At 45.1% G+C, this 23,638-nt stretch overlaps 1 protein-coding gene across 4 annotated transcripts in view; it reads left to right on the forward strand.

Annotated features, from left to right (window-relative positions):
• The window catches only part of XYLB (xylulokinase), a 1,749,028-nt gene that overhangs the window by 616,287 nt on the left and 1,109,103 nt on the right, over window positions 1-23,638 (forward strand). For all 4 annotated transcript variants that reach the window (XM_069647728.1, XM_069647731.1, XM_069647730.1 and 1 more), the window contains one exon: window positions 5,764-5,879. In XM_069647728.1, the coding sequence (XP_069503829.1) occupies window positions 5,764-5,879 (116 nt within the window). The remainder of the gene's footprint in view (window positions 1-5,763; window positions 5,880-23,638) is intronic.

A 23,638-nucleotide genomic window follows, 5' to 3' on the forward strand; every position in this document is an offset into this window, starting at 1 on the left:
CCCCTAATCCCACACTCTGGGTGTCCTCCTTTTGGCCCTCCACCCTGGGACTCCTGTCGATCCTGTGTTACTCACCACTCCGAATAGGTCAAAGATGCGGAGAACACGACCTTGGAGGTGTTGGTAGTATAGAATTCCGAATTCAGCCTTCCATCCCAGCTCCCCTGAGTACCAGACTCAGGCTTCCTCAAAGAGGGGCTCTTTTCCACAATGTACCTCTCTGCTGTTTTAGTTAGAACAGACAGAGGTGTCAATGAGTAAAAGAGCGGGGAGAACACACACCGCCAATACCAATGCTGCAAAAGAATACCAAGATATTAGACAGTGTTGATGTGTTGATGTATAACAAGTGATTAGAACAGTAATTGGACAACTACCTATATGGATATTGGAGTGGAGTTGCGTTTCCCCGGGATAATCTACAAAGAATAACACGAATGAGTGGAATAAATCTAAATCAGTATCGGTTCCCACTTTAGCTATAGAATTGATAACAACTGACCTGAGTAAAGATAAATGAAGTAAGAGGAGTCCAGGATTCTGAAGACGACAGGAGAAAATAACAAACAGGGAAGTTAGTATAGGTAAGTAACCCCGAACGGCACGAGGGATGCACTAGGGTCGGGGTGGTGCAGTTCAGGAAAGCGTTCATATGCACTGAAAAGCAATCTCACAGGAAAGTCACTCAATGTCCCAGAATCCAACAGAAGACAATGTTAATGGAAGACAATAGATATGTACCTGAGTACACTGGTATAGTTGAGTAGTTGTTGAGATGATCCGAATGTAGACAGCAAAATTGGTGTGCAGAGCGGCAACCAGGGAAGAACCGCAAAACACAGATGAGTAGCATTCCGAGTCCAATAACCAGACGATCACACAAGAACAAGGGAGAAGACGAAGCAATCCAAATTTCAGGCAAAAGGTCAAAACCAGGAGTTCAGATAAGGATTCGTGTAGGGAGACACGAAGAGGAAACGGATGAAACCGCGTGTAGCTGGTAACGCTAATTAGCAGCAACGAGCCCCTTGGAAGACGGTGGTTTTATAGTCATAAGAGGGGCGTGGCTTGCTGTACGTCTTCCACGCACAAGGCGTGTCAGGTGACCTGGAGTGCGTCGACGTTTGTACAGACGCCATGGTAGCTTGTACCTGGACCATAGAGGAGCCTGTAAAGAAGTTGTATTCTGCAAGGATGCCGGCGGGGAAGTCTGAAGTGTAATATCCTGGGTAAGAAAGTCAGAAACTTGGGTGTGGTGTTATCTGCATCTATTTCTATGGACCAACAAGTTTCTGCGGTCTGTCTGGCTGGCCATTTTCAGCTGAAAATTCTGAGGAGAGTACTACCTCGGATTCCAGCCCCATTGCATCCAGTGGTAGCAGCCATGCTTCTATCACAAATAGACTATTGCAACTCCCTGTATCTAGCTCAACCCAAGGGCTTGATCAAACGGCTGCAGCGGCTGTAGAACTTGGCCGTTAGGTTTGCTATGGGCACTCCTTTTGGAGCTCACATCTCCCCTGTGTTACGGACCCTGCATTGGCTTCCGGTGGCCCAACGGGTAGAATTCAAGGCGTTGTGTATTGTACACTGTGCCCTCCATGGTCAGGGAGCAGAGTACCTCCAAGCCAAGTTTATGCGCCATCATCCCACCCGTAACCTTCACTCAGCCACTTCTGAACAACTTGTTGTGCAAAAGCACATCAGAGATCAGGTTGGTGGCCGGGCATTCTCTATTGCTGCAGCAGTTCTGTTGAATAATCTCCCACTCGCCATCAACAAAACCCCTAACTATTTAGAGTTCAGAAGGCGGGTCAAAATCTACTTATTTTTAATCTTCTTGAGGCTGTCTCTATCTCTTCTAGCGCCATGATGCCTTTGGGCGACCGTGCGCTTTACAAGAACTGTTAACATAACATAACATAAAATAACACATGCTCTGAGGTATTGCCCCCTCTTTACTTGGGCATTGATGGTTGTCATTGGCTTGATTCAGTTTTGCCCCTTCTTTATTTTGTCAATGGGGTTAGCTTTTATAACAGTGATTAAGCTCTTTCTGTTCCTGCTTCGTTACCAAGTTCTTATTTTGCCAAAATGCCTTCTTTCTATCAGCTCGGTATTCAAAATAACTGCCACTGTTTAGCGGTCATGTATGGAGTGTACCAGGATTACCTGCCAATGATATACTCACTGGCTTCTGCGTACACATCTGTGCGATCTGCTGACACAGATTATTCTTTTGCTTCCGTCTGCCCGGCATACTGCTTCTGGATTCCTGCGGCCAATGCTGAACAGGAAAGGAGTATCCCTTGCACCTAGTGTAAGCTGGTGCTCACCAGCAACCAGGACACTACATGCAAACAGGAGAGCCTCACTCTCCAGGGAGAATGCTTGCCACAATGTTGCTTCCCGCTGCGCGACCTCTGCAATTCAGGTTATTAACCTGGGAGACCCTCCCAGGACCTTCAATCGCTTTACACAGAGCGGCGGCTTCCTTCTTCCACGACAACTGCAACGGGTGGTTTCTGCAACTCCACGCTCTTGTTCTAATGTCCTGCACCTTAGCGGGCCTTAAATATTCATAGGTCCACTCAGGTGAGGGTCATTATAACCACTAGACTGCACACTGCAGTTTAGTGCCTCTGAGTCCTGTGAAGAATCCTACGGATCCCTCATTGAAACCCTGCCTAAAGTCTCCTCCCAGGTGGCCAGGGAAAGGCAGACACATTCCTGATCTTGATCTTGGGAGTGGTGTACTGCAGGAGGAACACATGGGAGGAGACAGGGCACAGGGTGATGAGGAGATCCCATGGGATGAGACTCATTATTTGTCCTTTGAAATTGAAAACCTCTCAAGATTGACAAAACAGGTAATTGGTCACTGCCATTATGAGATTACTGAACCATACATAAAACCTGTGGCACTGGGCACAAATACAAATACTATAAAACCTGAATAAGCCTTAATAACAGAAATATCCTTCAAGGTTTTTCAGGGTAAAAATCCTCCTTACTCCTTTACGCCGTGAATCTCAGAAGTGAGAGGGGCTCCTTAATTGAGTGGCCGGACCAGAGACACCTTCAGCGAGGAAGGGTGTGGTTCCCAAGTGCAGCCAGAAGCAGTAGAAGGTGTGCAACACGTGGAAGAGGATCACAGAAGGCTGGCGTTCTGATTTCTTGCACAAGCACTGCTGGCAATAGTATCCAGCTTAATATTTGCTTTTGTATATGCAGAAGCAAGTGGAAGAGGTTTGAGTCTTTAACAAGGGGACAATGGAAAAGTAGCACTGGTAATTCTCATTTATTTGCGTGAGGAGCAAACGCTGCAAAAGACCACTGTTAAACCCTTAAAGCCTGTAAACTGTATGAATAAGTGGTTACGTTTCTCTCATTAGTGGTTCTAATAACCCTCACCTGAGTGCGACCTTTGAATATTTAAGGCCCCCTCAAGTAGAAACATTGCAAAGGCCATTGTTGGACGTTTAACCTTTTCAAAATGTATTGAGAAGCGGTTGTGTGTGCCTAATTGTGCTTTTCAAAGGAAGTCTGAATTCTACCTCTTCTTTCACATGAACAATCATTACTCATAATAAAAGTTAAGTGGTTAAACATTGCATCTGCAGTTGAAGAGAGAGCAAGCATTTCCCAAGCCAAGAGTATTCCTCTATGAAAACTGAAAGCAGCTTTACTCAAAGCCAGAAAGCAATTCAACCAATACTGTGAGCCCAATAGAAGTTCAACCTTGCCTAATATACAAGTGTGCAAGCATTACCTGAAGCTAAGAGAGTGGCACCAAGGCTTCTGGGTAATTACTTTGACTAACAGTTGGCAGAGAGGCAAGGGCAAACTTGGTGAATGGAAACCTGCTGCCTATAAAGAGTTTTTGAAGTTGACACAACCTGTATTGCCAAAGACTGTGAGAGAAAGAGAGAAGTGGGACATAGAGGCAAACTTGCGTTGTTATTGTGGCAGACAGAGAGGAAAGGCAAAGAGGCTGCCCCTTTTGAAGAGAGATATTCAGAGAAAGAGTGCCTTGCCTATTTGAAGGGGTTGAAGTACGTTAAAGTGAATCTTGTCACAACCGGTCTTGAGTCACAAAGTACTGAAGCTGTGGTAGAAAAACTAAATACTGAAGCTGTGGTGGTATATCTGAATTGTCAGTGGATGCAAGACTTCAATGGCAGGTGTGAAGTAGAATGCTATGAATGCTATGAGACAAAGGAGAATGCCCTCATTGTAACCTCTAGTAGAAGTGAAGTTGTTGAAGTAGAAGCAGTAGCACTGTGAAGTCATCCTGACAGATATACCTATTGTGAATCCTAACCTTGAACAGAGATGCAATAACTGTTAACTAAGACTGCTGTTTCACTAACATTTATAGAAGATGCATTTCTTTGAACTGTGTCAAGTCTTCTTGGATAAACTGAAAGTGGTGGAAAAGCACCCTGGCTTGGAATAAGATTGATGCTATTCTGAGAAAGTGGAAAGTCTTTATTTCACCAGGAAGAAGACCTTTGTTGTTGTTGGAACTTTGGTTAACTAAACATTGTCTTCACACTGAAACCTCAAGAACTGAATTGAGACATTGCTACCTACTTGGATGTCCTTGTTTGTTTTGATGAACATTGAAACAGAATATATCTTGAATGCTGGGGAAGGGAGTTCACCCAAGTTACTAAAAGGTTATCCAGAAACTGTGAATATACTTGTTTGTTATCTAAATTGCCATATATATTTTCTTTTGTGTATTTGATGTTAAGGCCAGACATCCTGTGTTAGTGGTTCTCTTCAGTTCTTGTTGGGCAGGGAAATCCTGAGCAGAGTAGGGATAGTGAGGCATTTAATATCATTTATATTTTAATAAAATCACATATTTTGAACAATCATCAAAAAGTTGTCTGCTAACTTTGCTGACTCCTCACAGTCCCTCTCTGTCATCCGATTGCTTAGGGCATTGTGGGAGTTGAAGTCCTCAATGTTCTGATTACTTCTTTCTTCATAACTATTAACTTCCACTTTATGAGATTTATATTGCTTAGTGAATGCATCTTTAGGAGAGTATTTTAGATGATTTACTGATTGATTCAGATTTACAGAGGAATTATCTTTATTATAAATCTGAGTTTTAATCTTCTGATAGTCTGATAGTCACATATGTTGTTTCTCTGGTAATCACAAGAGTTTTCCCTACCCTCAATGTGGCTATCTTTGTGAAGAGAAATCCGACTCTGACAACCAGCATTATGGTACCATGAAATGTTCTTCTTCTCAAGAAGACAAATATTGTGTCTTTCCTAGCGGCACTCTCCCATTCCCTTGGGGGCCTTCTCCTCTCATGTGATCCACCCGACTAATACCACCATCAGGGTCAGAATCAGGTAGCAGCTGCCTTCCCTGGCCACCTGGGAGAAGACATAAGCTGGGATTGTGTGAGGATTCTGCAAGATTCATCACACCGCTAACAAAGGAAGAAGATAATAGCAATAAGGATGGGGTGCACCACCTATCCTGAAATGTACGAGATCATTTTTAACCAGGTTCAAATAAGTGTGATTAACTTTAAATGCTATTACTCCAGGATATTCCTTTTCATGCAAACTAAATAGTTATCTGTGTTTACAATTGGTATTGTGTAAAAGAGATGATAGTGAATCATATGTGCTAATCTTTTGTCTGACAGACGCTATCAATGCACAGCTACACAATATCACTTTTCTAAAATTTCGGTAAGGTAATAATTGGAGCATTTCTTTTTCCTTGCAGGTCAGCCTTGGCACCAGCGACACACTATTCCTCTGGATTAACGAACCAACTCCTGCCTTGGAAGGCCATATATTCTGCAACCCTGTGCAAACAGATACCTATATGGCACTGTTATGGTAATGTCCTGAATTATGAGTGGCTGAAATGTAGAGCATTCATTCTTATGTGTAAAGAAATAAGCTACGAGGAGTGGGCTATATGACAAAATGCATGAACGACAAAAAGAGCAGTGACGATTTATATGATTAGAGGGGAATTAAGAGATGTTTAGCTATACTCATCTTGAATATCACATGACCGTCATTTTTAGTTTTGGCTATTCGGTAAGTCCCACCTACAAGCCAAAACTTTGGAATTGTGAGAAATCATTAGATGTCGTCACTTCTCCTGCTACCTTATTGTCCCGCTCTGGGTGGTATAATGAGGGAGGATGTCATGGGGAGCTAATCCCCCAGTACCCTTTTGGGAGAAGGAGGACCGTCTAGGGTGTAGTCCTTATAGGAACATCACACCCCCACACACTCTAACCTCTTCCTCCTCTGCTAATCTCTTTGTATTGACTAGGCCTATGTGCTGTTGTAAAGTAGATTACCTCAAGGTCCTGGAAAGTGCTGAGACAAAGAAAAACTTCAGTTACCTAGCTAATCTAAGTACTGGGATGAGGTGGGACAGAGGAACAGTACTAAGTAGGAACTGCAGTGGTGTAGACTTCCAGAGAGGCGTGGTCCCGCTTACCCGATAACGACCAAAGAGATACTGCCTTTAAGGGAGACGCAACCAACCAGAACGAGAGACTGTGAAGCCTGGGATGCACAAAAGAGACGCAGAGAAGGTGTTGACGGAGCTGAGAGCAGTCTGCTCCCGGAGTCAAGAGGACAATGGGACTCCTGCACCTGACGGCGTCCAGACGGTAACGGGAGGCTGGCAGACAGTGACAAGAACGCAAGAAGCAGCGCCCATACCGTCACTCCAAAGGCGGGGCAGGAGGACTCCCAAGGGAAAGGAACTGAGATGTGGCGAAGCCCGTGCAGCACTCCGAGAAGGGGAAGGACCCCAGGAGGAACCAGCCGTGAATCTCAGGTGCGGACAAGTTAATGGGAGAAACGCAGGAACCGGTAGGGGACGAAAGGTGCAGGAGCCACAAACTCTTAAGATTACGAGCAGGGCTATCTTCCTCGTGTCAGCACTTGGCAAATGAGGCAGCCAAGGCGTCATAGAGAGAGAAACCCTGGTAGAGGACCCAACCCAACAGAGTGATACAAGTCATCTTCCTTGTGGCAGTACTTGGCAGGGAAGTGAACCAAATGGGCCAAGCCAAAGATGTTGAGAAACAAGGGTCAAGGACCCAACCCAAGAGAGTGATACAAGTTATCTTCGTCTTGGCAGTACTTTGCAGGGAAGTGCACCAAGTGGGCCAAGCCAAAGAAGAAGAGAAACAAGGATCAAGGACCCAACCCAAGAGAGTGATACAAGTCATCTTTCTGGTGGCAGTACTTGGCAGGGAAGCAAACCAAGTGGGCCAAACCAAGGAACAAGAGAAACAAGGGTAGGGGACCCAAACCAAGAGCGCAATATGGGTCCTCTTACTTGTGGCAGTACTTGGCTGGGAAGGGGACCAGGTGGGACAAACCAAAGAAGAAAAGAGAAACCAGGGTCGCAGACTGCCACAACACTCAGAGTTGGGTGTTTTAAGTGTAAAATCATGGGAAGGGAGTCATTCCCACTGGTTGTAAATGATTGTGTCATAACTGCCTGGAGAAGAGAGTCATTCTCCTGGTAACCAGGAGGAAGGTCCAACAAGCCTGGGAAAGGGAGTCATTCATACAGGCTAATTTGTGACTAAGACTGAAAGCCAGGAGACGGGAGGCATTCTCCTGGCCCAACAAGGGAACATTGTGTATTATTTGGAACTTTGTGACCTTGGGAAGGGAATCGTCCCACCAGGCCTATTATTTGGAACTTTATTTGGAACTTTTTGACCTAGGGAAGGGAGTCATTCCACCAGACTGTTTGAGACTGAATGCCAGAAGAAGGCAGTCATTCTCCTGGCCCGCCAAGGAGACATTGTGTGCAGATTTGACTGAAGGGAGGCATTTTCCTGGGATCAGCACAGTACTGCTTGCTTTATTTATTAGTTTATAATGTCACGGCCAGAAGTAGGGTTTTCTTGACACAGGACGGTGGACAGTTTAACTTGCACAGGTATCCCGACACGTTTTCTCTTGCTTTGTTTTACCAAGAGGGGTTTCCCGCCCTCAAAAGATCTAAACTAAACATCATTCCCTATTTGTAATAAACGTTGATAGTCCCAAATATGCCACATTTATGCCAGAGTCCTTCTTCTGCACCCGGATCCCGGAGTGGAGCATTGTGGACGCGGACAGCATGCCTCCTTCTCAGTGCTCGCCTGCAGCTCCTGCTGCCGAGCACGGTTCACGGAAGCACCCAGGCTGCAACAATTTACACAGACCCATGGCTACATGCTGTGTAAGCCTCTTGGGAATGTTGCTGGCGTCCTGGCTACTTGTCCGGTCCCACCACGGTGGCAGCCTTTGAAGCAGGGTCCTTTTCTGGTTTCTCTCTCACAGGCCTCCCAGCTGCTCTTCTCTCTGACAGGCTGCAGGTGTGGACCTCCAATGATACTTGCCTGAACACAATTAAAGGGCCATGCCTGACCCATGTAACTCTCTTTAGGCATCTTGCTCGTCCCACTACTGAAGTGGGGAAAGTGTGTGGTGTTCATTACTTTCAGTTGCCTCTTCTTCGTCCCAGTACTAGAGTGATGAGAGTGTGTGGTGTTCATTACTCTGTCTCCTCTTCCTCGTCTCGGTATTGTCAAGTGTCACATGGGGAAAAGAGGGGAGCTGGTTTATAATAGCCAATAAAGTTTGGGGGAGGGTTAGGTTGGCCGTCAATAGGGAAAGTGGGATACCATGACTCACCCAAGGGCACCCCACTCCCAATCTCAAGAACCCTCCACCCAGTTGTTCCTTCCTCGCTTCTCCACCCCCAGGGCCAGGATTCAAAGAGCGGTGGCCTTTCCCTGGCCACCTGCGCAGAGAATGCAAGGGGAGTAGGAGTTAGAATACCCTCAGGTTTCTCACAGTAGCTAGCAGAAATTAGAAAGGTAGCCACAAACCCCCAATGGTCTAATAACCCGAGAAGTGTAGACTTCACATAGACAGCACAAAGGATAATGCCACCTAAGGTGCACACTCAGGAACCACCACCACCACCTCTGCCCCTTTGGATCGGCCCTCAAACCAATCTGCTAGCCAACAGACTGTAAGACCCCCCCCACTCGATCATGACCCTCGACAATAATGACAGTCCACAAATAAACCAGAAAAAACGAACCCACCCAAAAAAACACAAATCAGAAAAGAGTTGAACGTGGGTGCCAAACACAATAACACAAACACTATAAACTAGAAGACTCCAAAGGACCAAGATATGCTACGACTGAGAATGAGATGATACGAGAGAAAACTGGAAGAGAGAATAAACCAAATGGAACCACAACACGCCAACAAACACAGACACAGCAAAGGAACTAACACCCATAAGCGTGACAGAAAATAGAAAAAACTCTAAAACAAGACCATTTTTTTTATACTTAACACCATATCTTGTGAGGAACCACCCACTAGAGCAATTTATGACCACCAACAATGCCAGACACTTCAGCAAGATAGCAGGACCGCATAGGAACAGAACAGAAACATCCGGATGGAGAAAGAGGAGAAACTATACTGTCACTATGTATATCACCAAAACTCTAGAGGGCTGACCGCAGCGGCAATTAGTTACATACGAGGGAACCAGAAGAAGAAGTCGGGATCCTAATATGAAACCTATCCAATCTATTCAATGATGAAACAGACCATAATGAACACACCCCACATCCTGAGAGTAACGAGGAAACTCGGCAACAAGACCACTCTAAAACGAAACCAAGAACAAAACAAGGCACCATAAAGAAAACAATGCACTGCAAACTAATCAACGCAAGATCACTGTCCAAATACGCTACAGAGGTCTACCATCTACTCTACGATGGTGGAATCGACATCTTATCCATCACAGAAACCTGGTTAGATGACAACTACAAAGTCACACTAGACAGCTGTCTACCCAATAACTTCAAATGCACACAGGTAAACAGAAAAGGAAGAAGAGCAGAAGGACCTGCAGTAGCCTACAGAGAACAGCTGAAAATAATAACAGCTGACCGCTGCACATCAGAAACTCTGAATCCCTCGTCCTTCACCTTACAGCGGACTCAAAAAGTAACATCACATTCACACTGACCTATAGACCATCAACCTATGATGCTAACTTCGTAGACACCTTCATAGAAGCCATCACGAGCCTGGCCATCAAACATGATCACCTGATAATCCTTAGGGACTTCAACATATGGTTTGAAGAAGAGAATGCAAACTCATAAAAATCACTATTTAAATCTTGAAACAATGAAATACAACAGATGGTGAAAGGAGCGACATATACAGCAGGACACACTCTCGATGCAATCTTCGCCACCAAAAAACTGATCTCAACTGCGCCACCAATACAAATACTATGGAGCGACCACCTCATCATACTGCTCGTGATCCAACTACCATCCAAAGCACTCAAACAGCCCCAAAAGTTCCCCCCAATCTGGAAAAGAGCCTGGAATACCATCAGAAGCAGTAACTTAAAAGAACAACAGGTTTCCTCAAAACCATCAAGCACAACCCTGGACGGAACCGACCTAGACGAAAAAAGCAGACCTAATCCAGAAATGGATTGCTGAAACAATAGATGGCATCTCCCCGGAAAAACTCTTCATCCCATCATGGAAGAAAGAAGTGGCAAGATGGTTTACACCATCTCACCTCAGTACAATGGAAAATAACTTACCGGAAACTTGAACTAGAATGGAGGAAAAACTGCGACCAAGTCAAAAGAATAAATTATCAAAAACAAATCCGAGCATACAAAAGGGAAACTCTCAAAGCCAAAAAGAAATACTATGACGACTGAATCACAAAAGCCACCAACACCCAGAAAGAACTATTCAACATCACAAATTAAATGAGAAATCCCCCTGGATGCAATAACACACTGGTAGCTTCACAAAAACTATGTTATGATCTTGCAGAGCACTTTAAAAATAAAGTCACTGACATACATCAGATCATACAAAGTAGAGCAATCAACCAGACAATGCACCATCTTCTACCTACCCTGGAACCACAATACAAACTGCAAAGCTTCGCTCAAATGTCAAAAATTCCTCAAACTGGTGAAACAAAGCAATAAAGCAGACTCCCCAATAGACCACTGCCCACCTGACATCTATAAATCAATCCTTACACGAGGCACTCCTTTGGAATGCCACATAAACCTCATCAACCTATAACTCTCAACAGGGAGAGTACAGCAGGCTTTCAAATCTGCATACATCAAACAACTCCTCAAGGATACAACGGGCGATGTGGAAGGCCTATCTAACTACAGACCGATATCAAACATCCCCTATCCCGCTCAGATTTTACAACATTAAGGTCCACGATTCGAGATCAAACATGAGTTTGGGACATTAAAATGACAATAAGCCATTACCTCTTTAGGTACCTTGGGAATATAATATTTTCCAGAGGAAAAATACTGGGCCTCAATCCACAGAATCTCCTCACCGCCCTCAGCCCTGTCTCCTCCCAGTTTACCCTCTCGCAGTACACCACCCCAAGGGTTAGGATCAGGAAGCGTTTGCCTTCCCCAGGCCACCTGGGAGGGGGCTTTGGGCAGGGTTTGAGTGAGGGATCCGTAGGATTATTCACAGTATCACCAGTAAACAGCCCTGTTAACGACCCACCCCCCTGCACAGGAAATAGAAGTGGGATTTGAAGTACACCATAATGTACGACATTGGAAGGGATATGTGCCACAGGCACCCAAAACTGAGAGGGTACGATAAGATATCGCCACTAACTAACCTCATGCATCTGGCTATACCTCTGAAACTCTGCACTAAACAAAACCATACCTCTACAGCACACCAAAGCGCACTCCCTTCACTACACTGCAACAGCGAAACAAATCACACATAGCCTTGCACAACAGCACATGGCGGCTACTGACCGAAGATACACACCTAAGCTCAGCAAACGGTGTAAACCGAACTGAAGCTGCCAACAGGACATCACAGCTTTCTTGCACTTTGGTCCAGCTTAGTTCTACTAACTTACCTCCCAACCCCACACCTTACCCTCTTGCTTTTCATATCTGCCAGAGCGCCATAGGACCACGCAGGTGGTGATAGTGTGCAGTATAAAAAACCTATAACATTACATGCATTCCTGTTACAAATAAGAATTGACAAGGCCAACAGTTGTGGCTTGTGTAATGGAATTAGATAGACATTCACCAAGTACTGCTATCACATGCCCATGTAATCACACCATTTTCCAGCTGTTTCCATTTTATGGCCAGGTGGTACCGTTACATCATTGTTTGACAAATGCCCATCACAGGCCTACACAAAAGCCAAAACCCTTTGCTCTGACAATGCTTGTTTAATATGAATAGGCAGGGTAATATGAGGTAGAGCATTTGAGTCCACTTGAAAAATCCAAATAAATGGGAAGAAAGAAGTGTTAACAAGTGAATGGGTGATTCTGGAAAAGCCTCTTTGGGATCTGGGTTCTACACAACTTATATGTGTAGCTCTCTTGCTTGCAACTTGCATGCCACAGGTTCAGATCTTGAGAGGGCTCGCTCAGCATTTAATCCTTATAGGGTTAAACAAATGGAAACCTTTGAGGTGGGTAATAACATCAATTAGCACTCAGAAGGTCAACTTAGAATCCTCTGAACATGTCGATATATACAGGGTTTCGGGGCAATAATCGCCCATGATACCATGGATCTTGTTGGCTCACATCATTCTGTCCTCTACATGGGGTGTCCCTTGCTGCCCTTATATCATCACCCGAGCTCTGGGTCACCACTTAGCTTTTCTCTGTCTCCCCTGCCTCAACAACCAGCAGCCTGGTGCTTCTTTCTCCTTGCGGCTCCATGTCCTGGTGACTTCCTTCTCCCCTGTTCCCCAGTTCTACGTAATTTCATCATTGTATTTTTTTTGATGGTTTTTTTATGAATATTTCTGTTGGCGTATTTCCCCCAAAACCCCCATCCCCTATAGTTTTTTTATCTATTCCCGACCGCCCCCAATACCTTATATGCACTTTCCCACCCCCACCCTATATTTTATCATTTAATTTTTTCATTGAAAAAGTCTGTCGATGATAAGACGTACCCTGCAGTGTGACTTCCTGTTGCGTGATCACCACACTACCTGATCATCTAGCTTCTCCCAAGTGTCTAATGGCAAAGTTCCTAAGCCATGACTGTTCACATTTTTGCTGGTGGAGGGTTCAACTGTTCTCAATCTGACCAAAGGCTTGAGATTGACAAAAGAATTGAGCAACCAATCCTCAGATGCCATAACAGTCACACACAGCGACATTATCTTAACATAGCAGCATTTGTTGCAGTGGACCATAACTTCATGGATAAGCTTCTTTAATAAGTGGCAACGTTTTTTGGAATGCACCCTATGGTAGTTTGAGTGATTTTTTTGCAAGATTAAAGGAAGCTGGAGGTTCGGAGAATTCCAGTAAGTAGGCTGCATATGCCATCCCATGTTGATCCTCTTCTCTTTTATATATATTTGAGACCAATGATTCAACTGCTTTGGAACACCCAAGTCCAAGAGCACTGTGGGTATCACAGATGGCCTTAATGACTTGAAGAGTCTTTAGGGATGTTTCAAGGGTTTTAATCTTTAATCTCTTTGTTGGATTATCAATTGCTGTTTTGGAAAATGGCACTAGGTCCGTCCCTCTCCCTTGTCTCCTATGGGATTCATACCATAGCCCCAGGTGTTTTAACCCCCAGTTAGTGCTATAGAACGCTAACCCATACTGTCTAGGCACTCTCCTGATCCTACGGGTGTCCCCCTAATCACTGGCTGTCTTAACTCCCTCAGGGACTTTCTAACATTTTATTTAATTTATTTATTTCATTTGTTATTTGCCCAGACCCTTAGGTATCATGGCGAGGTTACAGACATCTTCTGCGTTAATTAAACAATGTTACACATGCACAAAAAATAGCATTTGGCCAACATGGCTCTGATAAGCAAAATGGTTACAGTTTGTTAAGACAGTGTTATTCTTAGTAGGTCCTACATAGTTCATGGGAAAGTAATTAAGCCTGCGTGGGCTAGATGCAGGTGGGGTGCCTAGTTCCATCAATATTGATTGAAGGTTTTGAGCGCTTTTTTGAAACTCGAGATAGTTTCCTCATTTTTAATTCTAAGTGGTAGGGAGTTCCAAGGGGAAAGGGGCGAGGACTCTGAAACTGTTACCTCCTGCTTTGGTATTTTTGTGACGTGGAATTTCTAATAAAGCCTTGTTGTTAGATCTGAGTGCTGAATGCCTTATTGAGGTAACTGGGGGCTTTGTTGGTGAGGCATTTATATACAACACATAGGGTTTTGAATATAATTCTGGCTTTGATAGGCAGCCAATGGTTCTCTCCTAATGTTAGAGACGTGATCTGATTTCTTTATGCCTAGTACCGCTCTCAAAGCTTTATTCTGTAGCAGTTGTAGTTTGTTTGTGTTGGCATTGGAAGTTCCTAGTAGAAGTATATTGCAGTAGTCGAGCTTGGTTAATATCAGTGCTGTGGCCAGAGTTATGCAATTGGTGGGGGTCAGGGATTGGCGGCTAAGAGCAATGATTTTGGCTGTGTATGCTGTGGAGGAAGAGAGGGCGGAGATGTGTTTGCTCATGGTGAGATTGGCATCTAGATAGACACCGAGAGTTTTAACTTGCTTAAGTACTGGTATCCGGGTGCCAACGATTTTGATGTCTGTGAAATCTGCATGAAGTGAACTTATTTTAGCTTGGGATCCTACGATTAGAATCTCCGTCTTCTCATCATTGAGACAGAGGCTGTTCATTGCCATCCAGTTTTGAATGATGGAGTCGATTATGTTAATAGTTTGGGTATCTTGGGTATAGTCCCCAGAGATGGGGACATTCCCTACTGTATCCAGATGTTAATGTACTAATAGGGATTGGAGTCGTGACTTGCTTGGTACAATTTAGCTGATTCCACTCATGCCCTTCCCCTTGCTCTTATTACTCTACCTATGTCTTCTCCCATAACTCCTCCCAAACCTACCTTCTGTGCCTATGATGTTTTACTCCTCCTTTCTTCTGCCTCCACCTTTTCAGGTTAACTCTCCTCCCACACTGCTACTGTCACTCCTCCTGCACTACTACTCCTCTGCCTTCTCCACCCACTACTATGACTACCCTCCCATTGCAACCACTCTCCTCCAACCCCCATGACCCTCCCACATTAATACACAACTACCACAACTCTATCCCCTCTCTACAGCACATCCTTCTTTAGTTTTGTTGGCCGTTTTAATCGAATGACATCTAGTTCCAGTGAATTTTCCACCCACCCCAAATCGGGCGCACACACACATTATTCCTTTTAGTTCATTTTATGTCCATGGTACCCCGAATTTAACTATTGATTCCCTGCAGCCCCCCCTCTCCTTTTAGGAGAAGAAACATGCAAAGTTGCACAGAAGGTCCATCTATATGTAAATACAAGTCAAAATGTATTTGTTTGTGGCAGGAGTTGTGGTGAAATATAGTTCCTTGTACAATTCCACACCATTTCACCAATCTGGACCAAATGTTGCATAGTTGCCTGTTAGGACCCTCCGAAAATACTGTCTACACGAAATTTGAAACACCCCACCCCTTTCCCTGGATTTCAGCAAAAGACAAAATGTGTTTGTGGGTTTGTGGCAAAACATTGTTCCTTATACAATTCCACACCGTTTCACCAATCTGCACCAAATTATGCATAGCTACCTCTTAGGGCCCTCTGGGCATTATTAGTGCATGACATTTGGACACCCCACCCCTTTCCCTGGATTTCAGCACCTTCACACATGAGATAGTTTCCTGAAATCGGCGAAACATCATTGTGGTCGTAGAAAGACTGGTCCTGACATGAGGAACAAAACCAGAGATCCAGGCCCTAGGATGCACAGTTTCCAAGACATTTGCATCGCATGCACCACCACAAACTGCACCATGCCAAGGCGAGATGACAGGTGGGGAGAGAGCACGGAAGGTGCCAGTATGCAGCAGCACACCAACTCTTGCCTCCCCTCAACGTCTGCTCTGGGTTATGCAAGCCAGCCACAAATGCCAATTCTCAGTGCAGTTTACTTCAGCATACCAAGCACATCAAGTGATAAGAGAATCGGAACAGCGACCTCCAGGATCAGTGTTGTTCTCTCTGTCTACAGAACCCATTTGGAGAACAGGTACAACTTCTAGTTTACTAATAAAATAGAAATAATTAAATCTATTTAAATATAAACACACTATACACCCATGAAACCCCATTTATTACTACAATAAAACATAATCCCTACACTGATCACTTGAATGGTCAAAATGGCATTAATTTGAAATAGCACTTTTTAAAGCACACATATTCCCATGTGTACATTTGAGCATATATTCACCATGTATTAAAAATGAAAGGGGATTCAGGACAAAGCTTTCATTTGATAGATGGGTGGGATTGTGAGAATTCTGAAGGTGTCTCACCCGCTAATACCCAGGGATCTGTCATTCAGGTGGGCAGGACACGGCCATCGCTTTTGGATACAATTCCTGAGGGTAGATCAGTGCGGGAGGATCACCTGGGTGAGGGATCTTCGGGGAGTGTGAGTGGACACCGGCTGGCGAGACGCAGTGTCCGCTTCCCTGTAACACCTTTATCCCATCCTACTAGGTAGGATACTTAGGAACTCAACCCCCCCCCCCTTCAGGGCACAAACACTATCTCACTGACAGCTCACTAAGAGGGAAAAAGGACTAACACCTGAGCCGTATACCTGACATGTCTCAATATAATAGCCAGACAGGGTCAGGCAATTAATGACCATCACACACACCTGACTTCCATTACATTTCACCACATGGATAAAAGGCAGAGCATGAGAGCACACTCTAAGTGAGGCAAAGCACACGAGGAAGCAGCAGATCCAAGATGGCAGTTTAACACAAGGTGAAAGACTGCAAAACAAAAGGGGATCGCGAAAAGGAAAGTGCCCTTGACCTTTTCGACAATGAGCCGTTACTTTCACAAACTCCAGGGAATTTAAAGCGTAAGACCAGGAAAGCAGGCTGAAGAATCCGGCATTGAATTTCAGAGGCACCCGGGGTTCTCCCGCATCCATAATCAAGGTGGGGAGAATCGCCTGCTGCTGTGGTACTGTCCTTGGCTCCTACAACGAAGCAGGGCCAGTGAAATCAACACAGCCGGTGAGTTGGGGAGGTTGATACCCGACCGTCTGTGTTGAAACCAAGGTTGCAAGCAGCAACATTGTACGGTTAATGATGAAGCGAACAGTGTATGAAATGCATGTGATAACCAACGCGAGTAAAATTGGGCAACAGATGAGTGACTGAACTTTGACACCAAGATATGATACCTTAGACAGAGTGGCCCGGCATCTCGTGCATGCTCATTCAAAGATCTCTGTAAGGTATCCAACAGAGAGGTGGCAAAACTGAAAGAGTGACAAAGGATTGTGAATCGAAGTGGTACTGTGAGGGGTCAGGCAAAATCCAGTGCACAATCGAAAGTGTTCGATGTTAATAGAGTAAAGAAAGTAGATATCAAAATAGATAAAGTTGGTCTGAGCCCGAAAGAGGGAGATCAGCTGAGAGCTTTGGGTTAAAGCAAAGTTTGTGTTAAAGTAAATTAAAATTGGTCCGAGCCCGGTGGAGGGGGAGCCGTGGTTGGATACATGAAAATCCTAAGAGCATTGTGGTAAAGGGGATCTGAGACCGGCTGAGGGGGATCTGAGGTGAATAGTGAATCACCTGAGAAATTGAGTGCTTGTAAAATCCTGAGACGAAAGAACGTATTGTTTGTTTGTCGCATCAGGCCCTCTGAAAGAAGAAACTTTGAAAGGCAAAGAGACTTGGGCACGGAAGGCCATGGTGCTAATGTTTGAACTGCACCCTCGTGCTAGAGAAGCCAGAGACTGTGCTAGAGCGTGACACCTTGAAAACGTGGGGCATGGAGGCCAACGGCCTGAATATCCTGACATATAATTTCTTGGACATTTCTTTCTTTTACATGACATTGTTTCCCACACTGTTTGTAATTAGAGGTAATGATTGGCAATAGTTTGTTTTAGTATAGGCCCCCATTTATTTTGACAGGACACAGCTAGGACTGCGTTATTATTATTTGATGGTCGTAGCTTGATCCCATCTTTGGATTTAGGATTAGATAGGCATTTTCCAAACCCTTTTTAAAGTTCAATAAACACCCTTGAACTGTGATCTCTTGTGTCTGTCTTACTGTTGATACCATGCCTTTCTTACATGATGATCTGATTTAATCATGAGTTGAGCGGAAGCCTTTAAATTTGGCAGTAACGCTATTACCGCTGCATTTAAGGGCTGGCCCAACCTTGAGTCTGGCATAAAATGGGAGTTTTACCTCCAGCATTCTACTGGAGGTAAAAATCGCAGTTTTCCTCACTATTAGTGCAGCGCTAATTGTGCCACCCCAACCGCATTGGGTCCAGTTGACCCAATGGGAATGGGGACTTATTGCCCCCCTCACCCCCGCAGCTCGGATTTCGGCACAAATTGTGCCGGACCGAGTTGCGGTAACGCAAATAGCATTAGGCGGTATCCTGGCACAATTAGCGCTATGATACTGTCCAATTTGTGATGAGGTCTGAGGTCCTAAATCTCTTGACTTCTCATTTATTAATAATAGATATTTCCCTCTTACTCAATGTACATGTCAGAATTTCAAATGGCATTCTAGAAAGCTCAGTTGAATGATAGGCTACTTGACATTGCTGTATGTAAATAGCCTGTAAAGAGAAAAATGTTCAATCAATGTGTACGTTTGCGTGATTCCCTTCAGTGGTGTCTCTATTGCACTAATGTATAAAGGTGTACATTTCTCATTTTGAGTGGGCAACTTTTAGGTGGGAAATGGATAGCAATGAAAAACCTTTCCCCTTATTCTTGAGTGGTTTAGTGCCAGTAAAATAAATCTTCACCACACACCACAATGAGTTGTCTGTCTTCTGATTCTGACTTACCAATTACCAATTTACCCAGAGAAATAATGTCAATGAAGTCATTCCCTGGTTCTATTTTGGTGCAAATCCCTTCTCTAAACCTATCACTCAAGCCCCTTTTCTAAAAGAAAGGAGAGAGTTAAAGGGTGTACGTCAGGGTGTTGTACAAAAAAGTAAAACTGTCCTCAATCTAGAAACCCAACTAGCCTGATCCTAGACCTACCACTACCACTACAAAGTAACAAAACTATACATTAGTTAAGGGCTTCCTGCCTGTTTTCTGACTTCTGATCCGCACCGGATTGTGCCAATTTATCATCAGGCAGAGATTTCAAGGCTTTACCCTCTCAAGTCCAAAATTGATAAGTTCCCAAGGCTTCTGCCTATGGCAATAATTGAGAAAGCAAACGATCAGGGTGACCGAACGTGGGGTACACACTCCAGAGGATTTTCATTGATATGACAAATGGCTTTTTTTTTGAGATTGGGAAAAAGTACATTTTGTTTTACCAGATGCTTTAATGCATACACAAGTATTTGAAACAAAATTCTAATGGGACATATATTATTGACAATATAGTATCCAAAACTGATACATTAATATTTTTACAAGCTGTTTGGCCTGGACCTGAATATAGAATGACATAAACAGTCCCTTACCGCATTCAGGGATCATGGTGAATAACATACATATAGACAAAGTAAATCACATTACAACATTTGCAGTGTTGACATTTAACACTGGGGGGAGTCGACACAACTGTGTTTCGGCCCATCAAGAGCTGATCTGTTCTGCTGAGGAGTGGATGGCCTTCATAAGGACGGATAGGAAAAGTTAGATGATGAGGTCCTGTTTCTCTCGTGTTGTTTGGTATTTTCACTGTGTTTTCTACAAATAATTCCTGCCTCTGTCATTCCTATGCAGGCCTACTCCTCCTTTGAATGCCTGGTCTGTAGGCTTTCTCTCTCTCCTGGCCACACTCTAACAGTGGCTACTATCTACAGCCCACCTGGTCACATCACCTCCTTCCCCTCAGAGGGGTGGACCTCTTTTCCTCCCTCCTGGCCTCAACCACTCAACTCCTCCTCCTTGGAGACTTCAACATCCACCTGGATTCTTCCTGTCCCGCCACAGGACTCTTTTGCAATCTTTGTGTGTGAGCCTCTCTCTCTCTCTCTCTCTCTCTCTCTCTCTCTCTCTCTCTCTCTTTCTCTCTCTTTCTCTCTCTCTCTCTCTCTCTCTCTCTCTCTCTTTCTCTCTCTCTCTCTCTCTCTCTCTCTCTTCTTACCTCTGGCCCGACTCACTCTGCAGGGCACTCTTGATGTTCTGATATGCTCAGACCTCGCCCTCTCTAACCCTCTCGCCCCTCCTCTCGCAAGGAGTGACCACTTTCTCCTCTCCTCTCTCACAGTCATTCGACCCATGAAGCATGTGTTTTCTCTCTCCCTCCTGCACCTCTGGTTGACTCACACCCTGACACAGCCCTCTGATACTCTCAATGTACTTGCCCTGCCATGAGGATCTGCATGAAGCCTAATATCAAGTGCAACTCCTGTTACGACTCAGACCTCGTCACCCTTAAACGCAAGTTTAGGGTGGCTGAGAGGAAATGGTACATCCTCTGACAAACTGGCCTGCTGCCTGCTCCAAAGGCAATACCAACTCTCTGTCCTCACTAAGAAGAGAGCTTACATCCAAGGCTGCGTTTCTGCGGCATCTAACAACTCGGCCAAACTCTTTAAAATCTGCAAGTAGCTGGCCAATCCTGCCCCAGTCTCTACCTATCCTGTCCCTTCCCAGGCCCTCTGTACCACCCTGGATTCTCACTTCATATCTAAAATCCAGGACATCCTGTCCACCCTCTCGGCTTCTCCTGCTTCTCCCTCCACTCTAGACAAGTCTGATCTATGAAAACCTTATCAAAGCAGGTTCTTCCCTGTTCTTCCAAAACCATCAAGGACCACATTGACACCCTTGCTACAGCCTTGGCTGACTTCTGCAACTACTCTTTCACCTCTGGAACCTTCCCCTCCCCCTGAACCACTCTCTTGTGCACCCTCTTCTCAAGAAACCCTCAGCCGAACCCTCCCTTCCGGTTAATTATCGCCCGATCTCTATCACACCTTTCCTGGTCAAACTCCTGGAAAAGCTGGCCATCTCCCAGCTTAATCTTCACACTGAATCTGTTGGTTGTTTCCATGGCCATCAGTCTGGCTTCAGAGCAGCCAGAAGCACGGAAACTGCTCTCCTGAACATCCGTGAAGACCTGCTCTCTAACCTTGATTCTAATCTCCCCTCTGTCCTCATCCTACTGGATCTCTCTTCTGCCTCAACCGGCTACGTGATAACCTGGGTATCACTGATCAGGCTCTGGCCTGGCCGACTTATTTCCTCTCGGACCAACCCTCCCAGGTCCAACTTGGGTCTTTCCTCTCCTCTATCTCTCCACCTGTGGTGTTCCCCGGGGGTCTAACCTTTCCCCATGGTTGTTCAACCTCCTGGCACCTCTCGCCCACTGCATTGCTGCTCTCTGCTACAACTTCCGGTGCTATGCGGATGACACCCAGCTCGCTTTCCGGCTCCCCTCTGCCGCCCCTTGTCCTATCCTGGATTGTCTATCTGCAATCCAGGAGTGGTGTGCCGCCAATGATCTCTGCCTGAATGCCAGTAAGACGGAGATCCTCCTCTTCGTCACACGTTCACCCCTCTTTCCCGCCACTCTCTCACCGGCCTTCCTCGGCCCTCTTCCTGCTCCCACCTGTGAGGCTAAGAACCTCATGGTTATCTTCGACTCTACACTCTCCTCACATTTCCAACTTCTCTAAGAGGTCAAACTACCAACTGCACCTCCTCAGAGGTATTCTTCCTTTCCTCTCCTTCCCCCAGAACTCACTGTCTCTAGAGCTCTGGTTCTCTCTAGGTTTGACTACTGTAACAACCTCTTTTTAAATCTGCCTGCCTCTACTCTCCGTCCTCTGCAACACATCCAGAATAAGACTGCAAAACTTGTCCTTGGCCTCAAGCCCAGGGATTGTATCTCTCCAGCACTGAAATCTCTCCATTGGCTCCCAGTGGCTGCAAGGATCAAGTTCAAGACCCTTTGCATTGTCCACAAGGCCTTCTGGGCCTGGGACCAAAATATCTCCAGCTTTCTCTTCGGAAGTATCTTCCTACTAGAGGTCTTCGCTCCTCCACCTCCAACTCCTTGATGGGCAGTTGCTTTTCCAAGTAACGAGTTGGGGCAGATCTCTCTCTTCAGCTGGTGCCTCCCTCTGGAACAGCCTCCCTGCCTCTCTGAAACTTTAGCAGAACCATCTCCGGTTCCGGAAGCAGCTCAAGACTTTCCTCTCTGCTTCTACCTTCTCTCTTCCTCTTCCCTGCTTATCTCTTATCTGATACTGCACTGGTTATCTGACTACCCTCTGAACCACAGGCCCAGTCCCCTGCCCTCCCACTTGCACATCTGCACTGCCTCCTGGCAAACCTGCACTTGGGGCTGTATCGGCAACCCTACAGTCCCCCCTACCTGCATTTATCGAATACTTGTTGTCTGCACTTAACCCCTGCACTGCCACCTGCTGGCTGCACTTCTTGTTTTTCGATGTTTGATCCTATGTCTTGCACTTGCTCCTCTTTCCCTTCCGCTGGCACTTTTCCCCTTCCCTCTCCCCTGCTCTTGCACGATCTCAATGTCACTTGGCCTAGTAAGATTGTTGTCCTGTCCCCCCCTTGTAACCCTCCCTTGCCCTGGCGTGCCTTGAAACACTTGTGCATAGGCGTGCTGTAAATATCATATCATAAATCATACTTTACATGCCCCTGCAAGTGTGATCAAAGATCACCAGATCGTCTGGCAACTCTAGTCGCACCTACCGTTGGGGGGCTATTAGCATTGGATGTCCATGATTTCACTGAATCCACTTCACCTAAAGGTGAAATATTCTCTAAATGTTTTTATTCTTTGAATTATTTGTTACTATGCGGGGGGAGACCCCATCTATGTTTTAAAATGTACCTACTTACCTAACCAATTCCAAGAAAAAGAACTTTGAAGATTTATGATTAGGTGAAATCTGATTCCGTGAAATGTACGGATACGATTAGCATTATCTAGCAAGCGGGATGGCAAGTCTGCTAGGTACAAATCAAACAGGGCAGCCAGCATGCACCCTTGCTTGACTCCCCTTTTTACCGCTATTTCAGCAGACATGAGGCTTTCATTGTCCAGACATAACTGGGCATCTATATTTGGGTGAAGGAGTTTCATTATATGTAAGAGTCAGGGTGGGCATCCGATGGCGGTTAGTTGACGGAAACCCATCTGGAATGTATACAAGATATAATTTGCCTTCACCCATCCTTGGATTTCTTTTAATACAAAAGAAGCAAACAGTTTCCCCGTAATGTCCAACATGAACAGCAGTCTATAGTTGTCTGGTAAACCTCTGTCGCCCTTCTTAAAGACGGATATCAGTATAGACTGCTGCCATGATATGGGAATAACATGTTCAATGCAGACCCTTTCGAACAACAATTCTAATAACTTTGCCCACCCCTTTGGATCTATTTTAAGCACGGCATCAGCCAGACCATTTGGTCCGGGGGCCTTGCAGCACTTTAGGTTCTCAATCGCAAATACTATATCCGTGGCAATTGGCCAT

Source organism: Ambystoma mexicanum, chromosome 2q (genome assembly GCF_040938575.1).
Source record: "Ambystoma mexicanum isolate Mex_15411 chromosome 2q, UKY_AmexF1_1, whole genome shotgun sequence".
Classification (NCBI taxonomy): Eukaryota; Metazoa; Chordata; class Amphibia; order Caudata; family Ambystomatidae; genus Ambystoma; species Ambystoma mexicanum.